Below are 20,920 nucleotides of genomic sequence, written 5' to 3' on the forward strand. Positions count from 1 at the left end.
CTTAGTAAGTTTCATATATGTCTCTTAAAACAACTACGATTCCATGTAAGATTTTGTATGAAAAACAAAAGGTTCAGATTTTTTAAGTTCAAAATGTCACCCTAAAATTGCTTGCATTTAACGTAACCACAATGTTTAACACATAAGAAAACCACTGACCCCTTGGTCAATTCTAAATTCCCTAAAATAGTAATAACTAGCAAAACCCCAAATCTAGGAGGGCCCCGCATATTTACTTATGTCTTACCAGTAGTTTCCTTCTCTTTGACTTCACTTACCCATCTTGTAGGAATTTCCTCTGAATCCTATATAGTTTATAGAATTAATATAGTTCAAGATTTTGCTCCATGCTACAGCTTATTCAAACTCTATCCCCAGGAATATCTCTATATTTCATATCAAAGTGCTGCTTTAAGTGTAGTTTTCTACTTTGTGGGGATAAAAATAATTTTTATTGATACCAGTTGAATCACATAATCTCTGATCTACAGATCTTTATACTGCACGCTGGTATTCAGCTCTACTGTAAGCAAAATAAAACATCAAATCCAGTTTCAGCATGAAAATAGAATACGTAATCACCTTTGTGACTTATCCTTTGGGTTAAGCAGCAACTTCTGCAGACAGGCCAGTCCTGTGAACATGTCACCCATGCAGCCACGCTTAGAAGGGCCCCACACTTGGTTTAATGTTCTGATACTGCCATCAGGAAATCCTTATCAAGTTCTGAACAGGGGACACACTTTTAAAAATTTTCACTGGATGCCACAAATTATAGAGCCAGTACTGCCCCTGAGAGTGATAACATATTAAATAATAGTATAAATTGGTTTATTGAATGATTTTTAATTAATTAATTTATTATTTATTGGCTGCGTTGGGTCTTCGTTGCTGCACATGGGCTTTTTCTAGTTATGGCAAGCGGTGGCTACTCTTCATTGTGGTGCGTGGGCTCCTCATTGTGGTGGCTTCTCTTGTTGTGGAGCACAGGCCCTAGGCACGTGGGCTTCAGTAGTTGTGGCACACTGGCTCAGTAATTGTGGCTCATGGGCTCTAGAGCGCAGACTCAATGGTTGTGGCACATGGGCTTAGTTGCTCCGCGGCATGTGGGATCTTCCTGGAGCAGGGATGGAACCCGTGTCCCCTGCATTGGCAGGTGGATTCTTAACCACTGTGCCACCTAGGAAGTCCCTGAATGATTTTCTTAAAGTCTACAGAAAATTACAAAATCAAGAGGAGAAATACCAAATGTCTACCTTGCAGAGGTAATAATAGGAGGAGGAAAGAAACCTAAAAGGAAAGCTATATGCGCAAATTAGCTCATATTTTTGATTTTTAAATTATTTATTGAGTATCTTCTAAGTGTCATGTATTGTTCCAGATGCTGAGATTACAACAATGAACAATACAGACAAGGTCCCAGTCTTCATGGAGCTTCCACTCTAGGAGGGGACAGAGCACAACCAGGTCTCCCTGTAGTGGGTAGGGAACAGAAGAGGGGCGCATTTTGGATTTAAAGTCTCCTTTAACTCGAGCATTGTCACCTTTGGTAACCAGACCAAATAATAATAATAATGGTTAAAAAACTTTAATTACTACAAGTAAATTTTTATTAGTAAGAGGCATTTCTTGAGGATTTTCTGCTTCTCTGATCGTCTTGTTCAATTTTCCTTTTAAGATTTTTGTAAATTTCATGAACCAGTGCTAGTCATTTACAATGCTGAGTTTCAAATAGGTAACATTAATAGTGTGTATAAAAATGAATGTCAGGACTCATTTTGTGAATAATTATATAATGCTCCGTTCTCCTCTCCATTCTCTGCTCCCTCTTTTGTCTAACTTTAATGGTATATGAACTGTACGCCCATCAGACAAGTCTGTTTAGGTAGGAGCACTGATGCTTTGCATATGAGTTTTTGTCACTGGTTTCAAAAAAAAAAACAAGCAAACAACCAAACAAACAAAGCAACGGTCATAATTAAGTGTAGGCCATCCGGAAAATCATCTCTCATAAAAAAGGAAAAATGATCATGGATTTTACAAAATTATTCTTTTATGGGAAATAGCATATATGGGGTGTCCCCTAGCATGGGGATGCAGGCATTCAATGGGTATTTGTTGACTGAATAAATACATAAATGAATGATGACTGAGCATATCAACAGCTTTCTTTAGATATCCTAAAATGAGTCCATCTCCTAGGAACAGCACTAATTTTGAACACAGGTTAGGTAAAAAATATTTATTGTTGTGTTTTTTTGTTTGTTTGTAGCCTAGAAAAGGACATCCTTCCAAACATGAGTATCTTTCATCATCTTAGAACGGAACATCGCTTAGAAATAATGCAGACTGGTGAAAAGTAGCACATTTGGTCAGCCTGAGGTATGGACTATATCCCTTAAGGAGTAAAATCAGTCCAGCGTGCATTACAGTTTGGAATCACAAGAAGACGTAAAATCATAGCTCAATCTTTTAACATACAAGAGTCAAAGTACTGCCTGACTGGAAAGGAGAAGCTGACTATTTAAATTCCCTCAAAACAGAGTATGTCTGCTATCTACATTTGTGCTCTATGTTTTCAACAAACATTATTCACCCTAGGATTAGATAAAAATCCTAAATTAAAATTCAATCTAGTAACAAGCTGGCAAAACAGATGCATACTGATTGCAGTTCATAGAATCACAGGGCTTTAAACCATCCCAAGAATTAAGCTAACATGTCCTCCCATACCAAAGCCCTATAATTTTCCTCATGTATAGATGTTCATTTAATTGAGGGAAAATTGATAACATATTTTTGGTTTTAACCTTAAGAGAAGAAATTTCACTCCAATCTATTTTTATATTTAGCCCTTCTCATTGTGAAGAGAGTCTATCATAAGGTTCTTCAAAGAGTCACATCTGAGTATAATTTTAACATGTTTATCATTGGTTTTTCTTGGTGGAAAATACATTTCTTATATACCTTATATTTGCACACTCAAATTATCTCTCAGTATTTTCTTCTTGGGACTAAATAGTTTCGGTTTGTTCCAAAGTTCTGAAAATCGTCCTAATTCTTTAGCCATTTGGTGTTTAACTTTATTAACTAATATAATTTTTAGGCTTTAGCAGCAGTTCCTAGTTAATAATTTTAAAACTTGTACCATTTAACCCAGAAGCCTGTATCTACCATAGCCAACACTATTAATTTTATTTGCACGATTTCTGTAAAACCTCACGTAAACCTAAATCAAGTCTAAATCTAAATCAAAACCTCATGTAAATCTAAATCTACTCAAAAATCAGTTTCTCAACATGATATTTATTGGGCATTCGAAATGTTAGGATTTTGGTTTCAGGAAACTCTTTGAAAATAAGAATGTTCTTAGCTTAACTGAAGACTATTTTGTCTACTAAAACGTAAAACAAAAATTATTCTCAATGTGAATATCTTTTGAATCATAAATATGCTTCTTACCTGTGCTGCTGGATATATTAACATCAATACTGATATCAGATATTCCTCCTCCCTTCAGAGATGCTACACATGTGTAGGTCCCAAAATCCGTGAATTTTAAATCAATGATGTCCAAGTTTGTCGTTCCCGGGGAGACATCAGGATCTGTCTGCGTAATAACCATCCGCTCAGAACTTCTTAATGGACGACCATTTTTAAACCAACTAAATGTTAACTCCTCAGAAGGAACGGCTTCTACTTGGCAAGATATTTTCACCTCACGCCCAATCTGGATGTTGTCATCTTTGTGATAAGGATCTGGTGTGATCCAAAATCGTCCTTTTTTTAATGCTAAAACATAAAAATTCCACAAGTAATTAGTGTTACTTTCATAATGTTAGGGATTCATTCACTCCAGGTAATCATCTCTGGACTGAGATAAAGCAAAACAAAATAAAATGTATATATGTTTCTTCAATTTCCAAGTAGTGTGCATATTAATAAACCTCATTTAGGTAATTTAGAAATAATCTAAAGACCTAAATCACTTAGAGACTCTAAAACTGCTTTTATAAATTGGATAATATTTTCCAGTAATATAAACAATGCTTTAAATCTATACCAGATACTTACACACTGTTACCATTGGATTTTGAAAAAAGGATGAAATGTTTATATAAAGTCATATGTATTAGAATTAAAAATAATTATAGGAATCATTAAGCCCAATTCCTTACCTTTGTTACGCTTTAATCATGGTACAATTTCCCAAATAACTCAAATATTGCACAAAGCTCATATGAAAGAAAATTCTTCTAAGGTTATATCTACACGCTGACCAACACTAGTTTGGTAAGAATTCAGTCAGTTCATATTCATGAAGCATTTTCATATATAGTACTGAAATAACCTGAATTGAAAAAAATATTTTTTTTCAAAAAATTTGCTATGACGGCTCTATTCCCCCCATACACAGATGTCTCCAGTAGAAGCTGTTTCCTGGCTATCTCATGCAGATGGCCAAAAGAACCTCTTGGCAAGATTGCTTGGAAAACATGCTGTGTTTGTATCCTACCAGCAGTGCTTTCTGGGTCTAAGGTCAGTGCTGTTCTCACAGCCTGTGTCAGTAATGATGACTACCAGAAGCTGCTGGGGGAGCATCTACGGGCTTCTCAAGGGCTCCAGTTCTGATCTTTGAATGATACCATGGTACTCAATCTGGAATACCGTGTGTTCCTTTTTAGGGCAGTAGTACTCTTATATACATATTTTCCTCTTTTCCAACATCCTACTCATACCTCTCTCCTTTAACATTATGATCTCTCTATGATGAAATGCAGCATATGCAATGAAACATAATTAGCAGAATAAAATATTGTTCACTCACTTTTACCATTAAACCTAAATATATTGGACTGGCAAAATGACATGAACTCAGAGGACCTGCAGACACTGGAGGCCTGCTAATTGCATTCTGGGTAAACCTTCCTGAGTTTAACTGGATTTTCCTCAGTCCAATAAAGGCCAGGAAATACCCTGGAAATCTGTTGAACTATTTAAGAATGGACTAGAGATTAATATATCTTTAGGACTTTAAAAAAATTATTTTAATTTTCTTTCCTCTTTAGCCTCAAATATTTTCATCTGCTTTTTTTAAAATCTCTCTTAATAAGCAGAGATAAATAAACATCAAAAACAATATTTGTATCTTTCTTTTTACTCAAGAAATATTTATAGGGCTCCTGTCTGGGACTAGGCACTAGGCAAGGACCTTCTAACATAAAATGAACAAAGTAGACATAACCTTGACCCTCATGTATGGCAAACTGTATACTCATAGTCCAATTTATCTACCCAATGCATATGATACTTATGTCTAAAAAAAGATATGAAATGTTTTATAAGCTTGAAGAAGTCTGAATCTCAGAGAAGAATCCTCCAAAATACTGTTTAGAAAATGCACAAAGCTTCAGTCTTAATGAAAACACCAAAATACAAATATTTAAATCACATTCTTGTATTGTTGTTTGTTACATCTTCCAAATGCAACTTATGAAACTTATTTATTCCCAACCTCTAGGATGAAATCAGGAGAAATTATGGCATTCTAATAGGTACAGTCATATATTTATATTTTAATAGGGTGCTGAAATATATGACTTTACATTATATCTAGAAAGGGAAATATGGTGAAAATGTCCATATCTGGCTACTGTATTTGGTATAAAATACTGTGCACATATAATTCAAGTGTAATTGAAGCTCTATAGCACAAAGCAAATGGTAAGATCATAGAATATCCTTTTCTTTTTTCAACAGACCTAGAAAAGTAGTATATCAAGAAGCATTTACTTTTGTTAGCACTCATAACATTTAAATGAAAGTTTCCTTTCATTTGGTAAGAATTTTCCTTATGCTGTTTCTATAGAGAGATAATAAACCTAAAAAAAATGAAACAGACGATTCATAACATTCAAAGGTAAAAATTATATATATATATATATATATATATATATATATATATATAGTTTCACATGGGGGTACATTTAAGACGAATTCCACTCCAAAGTTATATGTTGGTTGTCATACATAAACATGAAAAAAACTCTGATGTTTCAGTGATTAAAATTTATTGACCAGGCAGCTATGGTTTTCTAGCTTTGTTCCCTGTACAGTGATATAGTAAAGTGATGCTGATGTTGAGAGAACTGCAAATTCATCAGACAAATTAGATTTAAACTATGAAACAATTCAAAAGCCACAGATAAAAAAAAACCCAAGAGATTAATATCTATGTTACATATCACGGACTGCTTTATTCATGAGAAATAACTTTTAAACTCCAAAGTTAAAGATATTAAATATTATAAATCTAATAATCAATTCATAAATAAAATTAAATATGGTATGCAATTAAACTTTTGATAGGAAGCAATATAACCAAGTGCACTTTTAAGAATGAACTCATTGCCACAATGTTTGCTGATCTCAGTATCAGACAATTCTACGATGTGGTCAAAGTCAATCATGTTAATCTTTCAAATGATAGATTCTGGAAAGGAAGGAGGGACAAGTCAGTCTGGCAAGTGAATTAAAGGTAAGGACTACCAGAACAAGTAGCACGGGTCAATTGACCGGAGAGCCATCTCTTTGAGTTTGTTTTAAGTTACTCCATAACAAAATGTCTGCTTTTGCATACAGAACAGAAATGTTCTAAGGAAAAAAAAAGTGTGTGTGGCCATCTGACAGTTAACTTTACTTAATTTTCTAATTTATTTTGGCTGTGCAGAAAAGTAACAGCATAGCTCTGTTAACTAGGCACAGGTGCATTAAGAACGTGAAGCCCAATTCCAGTTTTTCATTTCTATGTGGTCCAGTATGGGCAATCTAATTTTTATGGGTCAAGTGCATCATTTATAAAAATAGGAGGTGATAGTATTAGGCCCCCTCTGAGACCCACTGTGAGAAATAGCTTATTAACAATAGCGTAGAGCTTGGAAAATATAAAGTGTTTAATACAGTTAATCAACTGGGAAGCAGGTTTCTTCATTTATAATTAAACACTCTTTTTCAGGGAACAATTTATAGTCGTTCATGCAATGTTAATTTAAAGTCATTTCCTGCTACCAGTTAAGATTTCAAATGCTTAAAATCAATCTGCGATTAGTACCAGAGTATAACAGGGGTCCAATAGATATAACAAGACTCTATAGTATGAACTAGAGACATTCTGTGGAAAAAGAGAGGAGAAATCCCTTTCCCCAAATGCAATTTCTTAGCCTGAATATAGAAAATCCCCTAACACCAGCCTGAGAGAACATTAGATTTAGCTTAATGTAGCATAAATTGTGATGGATGAACCTCAAAAGGTACTTGTTTAGTCTGGCAATGCATGTAAAGAACTGGCATCAAGCTGAGCCTGGGCTCTGGATAATCAGCTTAGAAACACTGCAATAGAACCCACAGCCCCCTTTCATAATATTGTGAGAACTGAATGCAATTGGCCCACATTCACTTTCGAGAGGTTACTTGCCAAGACATTCTAATTGCACTCACTGAAGTCCCTCTACTTTGGGATGTACAAAGGTGCTCTGCGAACAGAATGAAACCAGTGTATAAATGCAAGGCCACTGCAAAGATCTGGGTAGGGCTTGCTGCCGACCTTTCCCTAGAGAGAAGATTGGATTTTTGCTTATGAATGAGTCAAGTTCCAAGGTAGACTTCAATTATTTAAAATTAGATTACTTCTTGAGTTTATCCTTGAGCTAAAGACCACTGGCTCTGGAGAAGTCCCAGCTCGTGGCTTCCAGGAATACAATATGCAGATAAACACAAAAAGGAGGGTGTGAGATTGTATCTTTCCTATAGCTATAGACTTAAAGTGATAAAATGCAGATTGTCTGTCAAATGTTCCATGAACTATACAACACACAGCAGTCCATATTAAAATAAAATCTGTAGAAAGAACAAAAAATATTAAATTAAATGACATTTTTAAATTGTTTTAAATTTTAATGAGAAAGCATCTCTTTGGAGAAAAGAAATATCAGGTGTCAGCTTCTGAACCGTTGCTAAGAATCTGTTTCAGAAGGATGATGAAACACAGACTGACCACTGACCACCACTCCAAGTAGATAGATTAGTTAAAAATCTCCAAATATATCACTTATAATCTCAGTAGGATTCTGGTCAACATGAAACACTGGCAAAATGTTGCTAAGAAGAATGGATCTAGAGATAATTAACAGTGTAATCAGATAAATAAAAATTGATTTTCTATTCATGTATTCTCTGTTAAAGATAATAAAAATATTTGAGTGAAAAAAAGTATCTGCTAGTCCCACTGGATGCCAACTGAATAAAGAGTTGGAAATACATTACATCAGCAAAGCAACTGGAGACAGTAAATAACAGTATACAGACATCTGTCCTATTATAATTAGATGCCTATCTTTCTCCTCGAGGGGACTGTGAACACCTGGGGAGTGGGCCCATGCCTTACCCCTCTTTTTTGTCCCCAATCCTGAACCTGGTTCCTTGTTATAGCTGGTATTCAATAGTTTTCATCAAAATCAATTAAAGTTGACAATCAAAGCATTAACTTTACAGATGGCACTGGTTTCCATTCCGTCTGGTACGTCTATGTTAACTCTGTTTCTGAGGGTTAGTGTAATGATCTGAGATGCACTGGGCGGAAACAGGATAGAGATTAAAAAAAAAAAGAAAAAACAGAAAACGATGTCCTCAAGGATTTAAGGGTTTTGTTTTAGGAGCAAAATATATTTGATGAACTAACAGTATTAACACAGGGATATTTACGAGGAAGGGAATTCTGTACAGAAATACTCTGGAGACCTCATCCCATCACACCTACTGACTAGATAGCTTTGTGTCCCAGTCATACAATGTGCCTGGGACATCAGCTATCAAATGAGATATCAGTTACTCATCCCTGCTTTGTAAAGGAGACTAAATTTCATGCAAAAGGGCTTGTTTCCATACTTTGGAACTCAGTTGATAATTATTTCTAAGGAAATACGGAAGAAGGAAGAAAACTGACCTCGAAACATAGTTATATTACTTAAAATAGCATTTGCCAAAACCTGTTTCAGAAAAAGGTTAATAGGAATTATGTTAAAAGAAAGCAGAACAGGCCACTCGTGCCTTCTGAGATGGCCCACACTCTGTGGAGTGTGTTTCTCTCTAATAAATCCACTTCTTACCTATCACTTTGTCTTTCTGTGATGAGACATCAAGAACCTGAGCACCAAACAAAACAAAACTAAACAACCTGAGCATCATTAAGTCCTGAAACTAGGTGTGTGATCTCAGCTAAAAGAACGTGGGTTCAGACATCCTAGGTGGTGCAGTGGTTAAGAATCCGCCTGCTAATGTAGGAGACATGGGTTCGAGCCCTGCCCCAGGAAGATCCCACATGCCGCGGAGCATAAGCCCGTGTGACACAACTATTGAGTCTGCGCTTTAAAGCCCGTGAGCCACAACTATTGAGCTCATGTGCTGCAACTACTGAAGCCCATGAACCTAGAGCCCGTGCTCCACAACAAGGGAGGCCACAGCAATGAGAAGCCCACGCACCACAACAAAGAGCAGCCCTTGCTCGCCACAACTAGAGAAAGCCCATGTGCAGCAATGAAGACCCAACACAGCCAATAAATAAATAAATAAATTTATGAAAGAAAAAAAAAAAAAAGAATTTGCCTGCCAATGCAAGAGACATAGGTTCGAGCCCTGCTCTGGGAAGATTCCACATGCCACAGAGCAACAAGGCTTATGCGCCACAACTATTGAGCCTGTGCTCTAGAGCCCCTGAGCCACAACTATTGAGCCCGTGTGCCACAACTATTGAAGCCCATGCACCTAGAGCCCGTGCTCCACAAGAGAAGTCACTACAATGAGGAGCCTACGCACCACAATGAAGAGTAGCCCCCGCTCGCTGCAACTAGAGAAAGCCCGTATGCAGCAATGAAGACCCAACACAGTCAATAAATAAAGTAAAAAAAAAAAATGAAAGAAAGAAAGCAGAACAAATAAATTTTGAGGATTGACTATGTGAGCAAAAGTTCACTTTTCTGGAGAAACTTTCAAAGCTTTGAACGTGCTAATATGCACACTGCAATATTCCTAGAGAGGACAATAATACTTAAAAAACCCTTTATTTGTGGAACATCTTTCAGGGCTAGTATCTCACAGAATAAAGTAAGAGAATCTATTAGCTGCTGAGAATCACTGAAATGACTCTAAAATTAGGCTCCATTCTTGATGTTTTAGCATTTCCATTATGAACATCACAAAATGATAGACAAGATACTCAACTCTCTCGTGAAAATAAAACTTATAATTAAAAAAACTAAAGGACAGGGAAATGTCTTGATTTTTTAAATTGTGTCTAATGGCGTAATGGACTTATAAAACATACTTCAGAGCCATCTTACTAATAAAGCTACCTTCACTCAGAGCAGTGTGGCTCCTTCCTTTCCCAATAACCAGGATTTCTTAAAATTGAATTATCAGTTCGTTCCTATCTTGGAAATGCACCTTTTGAAATATGCAAATAGCATGAAAAAGGAATTAAATGTATTAGCTTCTGTATAATTTGCAATTATTGATATAAGCTAGAAAGACTTAATCTAGCTCAGTTGCTTGAGGAAACAATATTTATTTATATATTTATATCATGTTGTCATTAAAAAGTGTTTAAAGTGTTATTATGAGAAGTATTACAACTTCTAGAAGATGGATAGGAAGAGGAAGGTCTTTTTTTGTTTCTTACATATTATTTGGTATTCTTATACTCACTTCCCTTTATCTAAAAACTCCAATTGCCAGTCTATAGTTTGAATGAAAGTTCATTAATAATGTAAGAACCAAAAAAAATCATTACACCCATTTCCCAAAAGTAGTTTAAAATAGCACCCCCTGATAATTTGAATGCAGAATTAAATGCTGAAAGGAAGCTGGGGTTCTATTTAATTATAAAGTATCAAGGCTCTATGTATTTTGTGAATTTACTCAAACCTAATGACTGCAGTTAATCATTCAAAATGTTTAAGCAAAGTATGGTTGAATTTTTAATTGTCTTTTAAATGTCCTTGCTCAATAGAATAAATGCAGGTAAGTATTTTGAGTAGAAATTAAAGTAAAAAAATATTTTCGGGGGCATAAATTTTGCTTTTTTATGTAAGCTCTTCCTTCAGAGGGGAAAAAGAAGTGGACTACAATAATATTATTACTATCATCCTTATTATTTTGCCATTCTTTTTTTTAATTTTTTTTATTTTGCCATTCTTATCATTTCAGCCCTATCTTAAGTTAGGAGAAAATATATACTAGCTATAAATTATCAAAGTGTCTCTATAACGTCATAAATAGAAACAAACATTTTTATAGTATGGCTACATTTAAATGGTATTGGACATAGTATGTTTCTGCATTAGTTATCTGAGTAGGAGAATTTTATTTTTTTTTTGGCACGTGGGCTTAGTTGCTCCTCGGCATGTGGTATCTTCCTGGGGCAGGGATCAAATCCATGTCTCCTGCAGTGGCAGGCAGATTCTTAACCACTGCACCACAGAGGAAGTCCCTGAATAGGAGAATATTAATCAGCACAACTGACGCATCCTATGTTGTTAAAAATTAGGTATTTTGAGCTCACCTTTCTATTAAATTAAATATACCCCTTCACCATGAGAAGAATGAGTCCAGGATGAGTTATACTTTTTATTAGTTTTTAAAGACTTAGGACTAGAAACAGCTATAACATGAACTGCAGCTTAGAAAGGCCTGTGCCAAATATAGTTCCTTTGAAGTCTTTTTGAAAATAGTACATCCTTAATATTTATGGAATTGATCATGTGGTAGTGAAAACTGGATGAAAATAATGAGGCTAACAAACTAAAAATCGTTCTTTACTTTTTTCACTTTTTTAAGTAAAAACCACAGTTTTTACTTAATCTTCTACCCACGTAGTAGTGAAAACTGGATGAAAATAACGAGACTAACAAACTAAAAATCGTTCTCCCATTTTGGTGCCCTTATTTGGGGATGTGAGATCGTTGTGTTTTGTTTGTTTTGTTTCTTGACACACAAAAGATTGCAACTAGATCCATACGTATTCAATTTAAATTAATGTTTAATCATTTGAATATATTCTTTCATTTTTAACATTAAAGCAAGGAAAATAACCTGGATATATTGAACAACCAAATGAAAAATATCTGTATTTACTAAGAATTTATAAATGTTATCTTAACTATCTTATCCTTTTTCGTGAGAAGCTGAAGTGTCAATACTATTGAGAAAACCAACTAAACATTCCTATCAGTGTGACTATGCATTAGGCGGGTTTCTTCCTGACTCTAGGCCCCTGGTCTCCCTTTTTTTAGAACATTTACCTTTAGAAAACTTGTAGCTGTGGATTCCTTCTCTGCCCCTTTGGGACCTAAATCTTCTACATGCCAGAAATGGCTTTCTCAGGGACGCAGGAGCCATCCCTTTTAAATACACTGGCATACTTCAGAGATACTGTGGGTTCAGTTTCACATCACCGCAACACAGCAAATATTGAAATGAATTGACACACAAATTTTTGAGTTTCCCAGTCCACATAAAAGTTATGTTTACACTATACTATAGTCTATTAAGTGTGCAGTTTAGCATTATGTCTAAAAGCAATGTACATACCTTAGAATACTTTTTTAGCATTTTTTCGCAATAAAATATTCTTTATTCATCATCTGAGCCTTCCACAAGTCCTAATGTTTTTGCAAGGGTAACACCACAGATCACCATAACAAATATAATAATAATAAGTAATGAAAATTTATAAATTTGAAATATTATGAGAATTACAAAAATGTGACACAGAGACACAAAGTAAGCAAATGCTGTTGAAAAAAATGGCCTTAATAGACTTGTTCAAGGCAGGATTGCCACAGACCTTCAATTTGTAAAAAACACAGTATCTGCGAAGCACAGTAAAGTGAAGTGCAATACAGTGAGGTCTGCCTGTCATCATCACAAGAGATAGTACTTCTATCTCCCAGTTCCTATAGGAGGGTAGCAGTCTACGTTCGAAAATGAAAGCACAGATGGCTTAGTCACATTGACCAACCTCCCCTTTAATGTTTTCTAGTACTTTTCCATTAGCTCCTTCCAGCATTTAAAAATCCTCTGTTTTGTTTCAGCAGAGTTACATTTAATCTCTCTCCTCTAGTGCAATAGTCTTGACTCCTTTTGCAACAGTCTTGAATACAGACTTTGCTGTTTTATAATGTGTCTGATGTAATTTTTCTTTTACATCATGATGGTCTTTTATATCATAGTCTTATGCATTAGTAAGATAGATGAAAACTCAATAAGTCTAGGAAATTCACTGCTACAAAGTTTCAAATGCCAAAGAAAATAATGCTTATGGCCACAACACATACACACACACACACATTGTAGTATGTTGTTCAAAGACGAAATGTCACATGAGTACAAGTGTATTGGAAAGTTAAGGAGGTTAATTTAATCCCTTTATAAAGCTATGCTTCCTCCAATGTGGTAAGCCCTATTTAATCTTTAATGCCCTGTGGGTCTAGAATTTCTCATAACAGGCCACAGGACAAGACTCTGGATTTGTGAGTTAGCCAAAAGATGACAGGACTGCTAAAATGAAATGTAAAGAGACTGACTCTAAATAAAATTGAGTACCTTTAATATATACACTGTTAACAGAAATATGCAATATTTCTTTCCCTTTTAAAACGTACACCCTACCTTGCTCCAGAAGTCTTTAAAGCAGATTTTAGAAATATACGTTACAGTTTTCCTTTCCTCTGTTTAATGAGAAAATTGTGGCAAATAAGCAAATGAGATAAGGTCAAAACAACGGTGGTAGAGACACTTTTTTTTTTTTTTTATTGTGGCACACGGGCTTAGTTGCTCCGCGGCATGTGGGATCTTCCCAGAGCAGGGATCAAACCCGTGTCCCCTGCATTGGCAGGCGGACTCTTAACCACTGCACCACTTAGGAAGCCGAGACACTTTTTATATCCTGTAAAATTGGTAGTTGGGCCATAAATTGGCTCTGATCTTTACCGGAACAAAGGCAAAGAGGGAAATACTAATTTCATGTTTCATAGTATCTGTGAGTTCAAAATACCCCAACTCCTAACAAACAAATGACAAACAAAAAATATTCTTGGTCCAGAGATCTGAGTAGAATTTACCTCCTGAACCTGCACAAATGAGACACACAACAAGCAGCATTTTAACCACATTCTTATGACGATCATAACAATGTAATTTACAGAACTAGTTGTCAATCTGTCCCTCAATTACAGGACTGTTAATTACATCAATTTATATTGAAACCAAAGGATTATGGTCCTGGTGCACAGGTGTTCAGGCCCAATTCTAAGATAAAACCAGAGTTAGTGTTTCAGTAAGTATTAAGCAGTAGCAGATACAAGTTCATAGTCTATGAGAATGACCCCAGGAGGTTGTCATTGGTGGTCATGGTGGGAGGGTGGTATTGCAGATGTCCTATGTTGAGGGTTATATGGAAATACCTGCTTTAAGTGTTAACTGACACAGATATAAGATTTACATACTCTTAGAAAGGAGAAAAGCCAAACTAGGACCCAAGTTCTGTAAAGAGAGGGTAGTAGGATACCTGTGGACAGGAACAAGACAGAGGTCCACATGGTACTGAAATCCCGTGAAAATCAACTTTAAGAAGTAAAAGATACTGAGTGTCTTAAGAAAAAAAATGGTTTCCCAATATATCTCCCACGTCAGATCAACTGCAGGCATTACTCAGAGAGCTATTGGATATAAGCCAGCTCAGTGCTAGGACACATTTACCAGAAACAATGACTTCTGTGTTGGAAGAATTGCTCTGAACTCATTCTTAAAGGAAATGATTAGATAATAAGGCCAGTAATACATTAAAGGTATACCTATTATTTGAAATTAAAACTATGATATTTATAGTTTTGAGCATTAGCACTTGAGGTATGGCTCCTAGACCATTAGCAGCAGCATAATCTGGGAACCTGTTGGAAACGCAAGTTTTTGGTGCCCCCCACACCAAAACTACACTTCTTGGGGTAGGATCCAGCCATCCACATCTAAAAGGTTCACTGGATGATTCTGATGTACTCTCAAGTTTGAGAACTGCTGTCTTAGAAAACAGTTATCCTTGGGAGTTCCCTGGCGGTCCAGTGGTTAGGATTTGGCATGTCCACTGCCAGGTCCCCAGGTTCAATCCCTGGTCAGGGAACTAAGATCCTGCAAGCTGTGTGGTGTGTCCAAAGAATTATCCTTCCATCCTCTAGAAGTGCAGAGCCAGAACAAAAGGAGACAGGCCATCACCTCATCCAGAGGATTATGGAGTTATTAAAAAATGTGCTAAAAAGTGGCCACAGCATATCTCTTTACTTTACAAGGGCCTCAAGACATTGTTTACCCTGATTATAACACTTGAAATATTAAGGACCAGCTTCTGCACGTATCAATAACAACAGGGTCTAAAGTGACCTCACACAGCTTAACGTGTAACTACATCCTTTCCATCCTTAACATGTAACTACATCCTTTCCACTACACCCTGCCAAAGCCTGAGGGAAGTTCCACAAAAGCACTTACTTAGGTTTCTTCACAAAATGATAACGATGCTGACAGTGGCCAATATAATGTATCTTCCCCTTCTTTACCTAAGAAATTGGAACTCTTGAAGTATTAAGAATGTAACCAAATTTCATGCAGGAATATCTAAAAAATTATTATGTTCATAATTTGTGACTGAGACTCATAGCCCATCAACTTTCTTCTGAGAGTCAGTGGGTTCTCAGAAAGTCAACGTAGGTAACAGTGAAGAGTAAGTATTTTGAGGTCAGATCGTCTAGGTTTCGACATGATTTCATCATTTATTAGCTGCGTGACCTTGTGTAAATTACTCAGTCTCCCAAATCTGTAAAATGGAGATGATAATAAAATTAAGCCATGAAGCTCTGAGGATGCTGATACCAGCACTGTGTAAGCAAACAGCAGATGTCAGCTCCTTTCTATTCAGTGTCACCTGAGCACTCCCAACATATCTAACGCTCTGCTTGCCGCCAAAGGCGCAAAGATGAAGAGCCTAGTGGTGGAGAAAAGCATAGAAATAATTTTATTTACAGAGCAACAAAGACAAGGATTCATTGTACTAGATATTATGGAAACTTTTTTAAAGCACTTACTCTAAAATATATTAGGTATGTCCCTGCTTTTTTAGGAAAGGAGTTGGAACACAGTTTTACATCTTCTTGAAAATATGAGGGCCTGTCATCACCAATTTACTTAACTCGTAGTTAGACCTAAGTACCTCTGATTATGACAGAATTACTTTTTTTCTTTACTAAAGGCTACAGACAGGTATGTATTTTTAGTCTGTGTCAGTTTCTTTTGGTCTCTGCTGTTTTTTTTTGTTGGTGATGATCAACGCTTATCTCCACTATCAACATAGACTTAGTGCAACCACTTTATTCCTCTCCTAATTCGTTACTTTCTCTCTTCTACAAAAGATATACATGACATTTATCACATGCAGTTGTGCTCTTCCTTTCCATAGTTATATTTTCTGGTTTTCTTTTATTGTATCTCGTTCCTAGTTGTGTTCTTTGGAGTTGTCATGGTTGCTGTAAACGTGTAATTATTACTTTGCACTCTCCGCATAGTGGGATTCAACGTAAGTTAGAGGCTGTTGCTAACTTATTTATACCTTGCCATAGTCTAAGATGGATCTAAGGGACTTTCAACATTTATTGTTAATATATTGCATCTTGCAGTGAAAAAACAAACAAACAAACAAAAAACAATAAGAAACAAGGAAGCAATGATTAAATCAAGACAGCCAGAATGAAGTTGATATGAAAAATAAATACAATAAACCTCTATATAGTTATTCAATAGCAATAAGACAGAGATTATATACTAAACATTCTAGAAGCCAAAAGAATGAGAAAAACATAGCCAATTATAAAACTGACCATATCTGTGGGATAAAAACAAAACAACTGTACAAAAGAAGTATCAGTGCAACCATTCCTATGGTCCTCAGAAAAAGAGTACAGCATAAATGAACAATATCTTTGAACAGCTTCTTACGACAAATAGCGAACAATTTTGGAAGGCTATTTATTTTAAAAAATTGCTCAGTATAGGCCTAAAGCATCAGGCCAGGGGGAATTCAGCAAGGAGGATTCTAATATGTGAGGGCTGAGGCGATACACTACGACATGTCAATTTAGGGACTGATGTTAGAGCACTGAGCCAGTGGTTCTTAACTAAAATTAAGCATCAGACTCACAGTGTCTGAGCCATGTCCCCCAGTAATTCCAAGCAAATTACTTTAGGGTAGAGTTTGGGGATCTGCATTTTTGGGCTACACCACAGATTCTGACTCATGCTTCAATACAAAAACTACTGACCTAAAGGAATACTTGAAAAACAGCCTACCTGAACTCCTCCATATATTTCATACTCTTCATTAAGATTCTGAAAGATATTAAGCAGCGATAGCTTTGAGGTCATAACCCCTGAGAAGTAAGCACAGGACAACCAGTCTATCCTGACAGTCAACTACAGAGCCACGTGCCAGAACAGTCAGCCAAGCTAAGACAGCCTCCCATACACACTGCGGAGCTTACAACTCACTGCTAAGTAGAAGCTTACTCTAAATTAGCTCAGCATACTAATGACACAAACTCTTTAGAATGGCGACATATACAATAAAACGTGTCAAATGTTTAAAATACAAATCCAATTTAGATGTTAGTATGGCCCAGCCTACATCACTGTTTATTCCTTCTCAAATTTGAGGGGAAGTTATTAAAGAGAACACCTTAGGTAACTTATCTCACATATTTTTCATGATGGAACTAATCTTTCAAAAGTAAATTTTTGATAAAAGTTATGTTGACTACTCAGCCTGCCAAGTACGTGACATTGGCTTTCCTACTTCTTCACGTATCTAAAGCCATTATCCTACATTAATCCTAACAGCCCTTCCTCTCCAGGCTGCATAACACCTCAGTATCATTCAGGGCATCATACTATGGGGCAAGTCACTGATATGTGACGAGCACTTGGCATTGCACGAAGACACCTCTCTGGACTTCAACACAGTTCCTTAATCGTCACTTGACACAAATCTCCCTTAATGAAGGACTCTTTATATAATTTGCAGATTGTTTGGGTGATTTTTTTTACCTATTGAAGGAGGGTTAGGATAATAAATGATTGAAAAATTGTGTTGATAATGTGTCATTAATAGATTGAGAGATGCACAAACTACTAATTGCTTCGAAGAATGAAGCCACATTTAATTCTCGCCTTGATTGTAATGGTTCTGTTTGCTAAGGTGAGAAAAATTTAAGCAACAATGAAATTTCACTACTTCAATATTTTAGAAAGCAGAGTAGGCCAGCATGCAATTATGTTTTGATGAAGTATACCTTCATTCTGCACATTACTTGAGGTAGAAACTGGCACAAAACAACTTTGGAATGTAGGAAGACGAAATATGAAAAATATAGATAATGTATGGTAGCACTCTTTTACAATTTATAATAAAGTTTAGTAATAAGGACAGCCAAATTATCTGTCCCTCTGCACTCGGTTTTACTATAGAAAATATCTACTAAATCCAAATGTCAGTATTCATGCTGATAATAGTTAGTTTTAGGCAGTGTTGACAAACAAAACAAAAGCTACCAAATGTACTATATTTGGGCCAGTTGTTGTTTTTCTCCTAATTTCTATTTGCAATCCACCTGGAACTGAATGAAACAGAAAGGAGGAGCTATAGGTAGGTGAAGGTGAACATTCTGTCTAATTCAATTAAACAGATACTTACTGAGTATCAGTTACATAATTCAGGCATTAGAGGGACCTGTTCACCTTTGTCACATATGCAGAAGAAAATGTGATTCTAAAGCAAAGCTGAATGTGTTAGAAACTAAGAGTAGCAAAAATAACTTAATTTATGTTGCACTTATGTTTAATTCAGTGATTTCTGACTGAAGAGATGTCTGTTCTATTTATAAAGCCCCCAGTTTTTTTGGGAACACAGGATCAGATTAATTTCCTTCCATAAAGGCTTTGAATGAGTTTTATTTCAATGAGAACACAATTTTTGACTATCAGTTTAAAACTATTTTTTTCTATAAATCTTGAGAGATATATGGCTTACTTTCATATTTTATTTTCTCCCAGCTTTACTGAATATATATATTTATTTCTCTAACTCCAGTTACTCCGATAACCTGCTGAAATCTGGCTTCTGATCCACCTCCCTAGTGTCACAGTACACCAGCGGCATCACGTTCAAGTTTCATCCTCAACTCTTGTGGGCATCTTACACTTAGATGCTGTTGAGCCTACCTTCATTTGTGAAATCTGTTTTTTGTTTGTTTGTTTTTGCCTCTAGAACAGCATAAGTTTCTGGTTATCATTTTGCCTTGGAAACAACTCTCAGTTTTTAAAAACTGTTGTATTCCTTAAATGTACACATTTCCAAAGGTTCATGTCTAGGTCATGTATACTATATTGCCTTTAATCTGTAGACACTGAAACAGAAGCATAGAACAACTTACTGAAAAGGTGTATCAAACTATAAAAATATTACTTAACAAAAACAGTTTCACCAAAAAAAATATATTACTCATGCATTGATGCAGTCTCTAAGCTTACATATCATTTGTGCATTTGGGCTTTTGCTGTAGGGTCAGGAAAATCAGTCAGGAACTGTGGATGCAAAGTGCTTTTGAAGAAAAAGACACTAGAATTTATTTGGCAAGGGAATATCACTGTGAGCTTATTTTTGGAAATGATGTATTCCTTAAATAAAATGGTTGAATTACACAAATTGCCATATCACATTAACTAGTAACTATGAACAGTTCCTAAATTATCACTGGGAAAATACATATCCATTAACATATTATTTTCATTGCACACTGCCTACAATTAAGACACTTCCAATTAGGGAAGAAAGAACTGTGAATTTATTGCTCAATTTAAATTTTTCATTATTTGCTGATTGAGCCATTTGCCAATATTGTTTCTGTGCTGGTGATCATTATATTGTGAAATTATGCTACTGTTGGCACCTTTACCATGTAAATACATCAAATTGCACATCCCATCATATTCTATTACATTTTTTGTTCCTCAAAAATTAAGATGTAACGAAAGCTTCAATTAACTGTAGGAGCTTAAAGAGCATCACATTTACGGAAGAAAACTGAACAAACCGAAACTACTTGGTGATTTTCTATTTTACTTGCTCATGATGTTTGAGATTTCTGTGTTCTATCATAATAGCTCTTCAAATACAAAGTCTTTATTGCTACAAATACATTACTGTTAAAAGTATACTGAATCATATTTCTATTTCTGACTTTACTAAGGTCACTTGCAGCTGACCATCACTCTTATGGAGAAAAATTAGAAAAGCCAATAAAAATTCTTAAAAGTCCTTTTTGAAAGCATCAAATATCAATTCAGGCAACCTGAACTTGAGGGGTCAAAATACCAGAGAAGGAAAAACAAAAAGGTGAGCTAACATACTGCTGCCACTTTTCTTTCAAGTCATTTGCCTATAGCAGGAGGCTGAAGATCCAAGCAAAAAACTCCCACAAATAGCCCAGGATCCTCAGCTGGAAGCTGTGAAGAGCCATGCCCTAGGAGTGGGGCAAATAGGAGACACAGCATTACCAACCCAGCCTTGAATCTGCTCAACTCCTAACTGAATTGAGACAATAAAACTACACTCTCTCTGCCTAGAAAAAAAATTAAAAAGAAAAAAATATTCTGAAGAAACGTAACATAATCCTGAGCCAATTTTTCATACAGAATAATATGCATTCAATAAGAAAAGAAGGCTTGTCAAGAGACAGGACAAGGTAAAAATAGAAGAACAACAACAAAT

General features: G+C 35.7%; 1 protein-coding gene across 1 annotated transcript in view; it reads right to left on the reverse strand.

The window, feature by feature from the left end:
- The window catches only part of MDGA2 (MAM domain containing glycosylphosphatidylinositol anchor 2), a 777,847-nt gene that overhangs the window by 203,730 nt on the left and 553,197 nt on the right, over nucleotides 1-20,920 (reverse strand). Inside the window, exon 7 of the mRNA XM_057722267.1 lies at nucleotides 3,463-3,792. Coding sequence (XP_057578250.1) covers nucleotides 3,463-3,792 — 330 coding nt within the window. The remainder of the gene's footprint in view (nucleotides 1-3,462; nucleotides 3,793-20,920) is intronic.

Source organism: Hippopotamus amphibius, chromosome 2 (assembly GCF_030028045.1).
Source record: "Hippopotamus amphibius kiboko isolate mHipAmp2 chromosome 2, mHipAmp2.hap2, whole genome shotgun sequence".
Classification (NCBI taxonomy): domain Eukaryota; kingdom Metazoa; phylum Chordata; class Mammalia; order Artiodactyla; family Hippopotamidae; genus Hippopotamus; species Hippopotamus amphibius.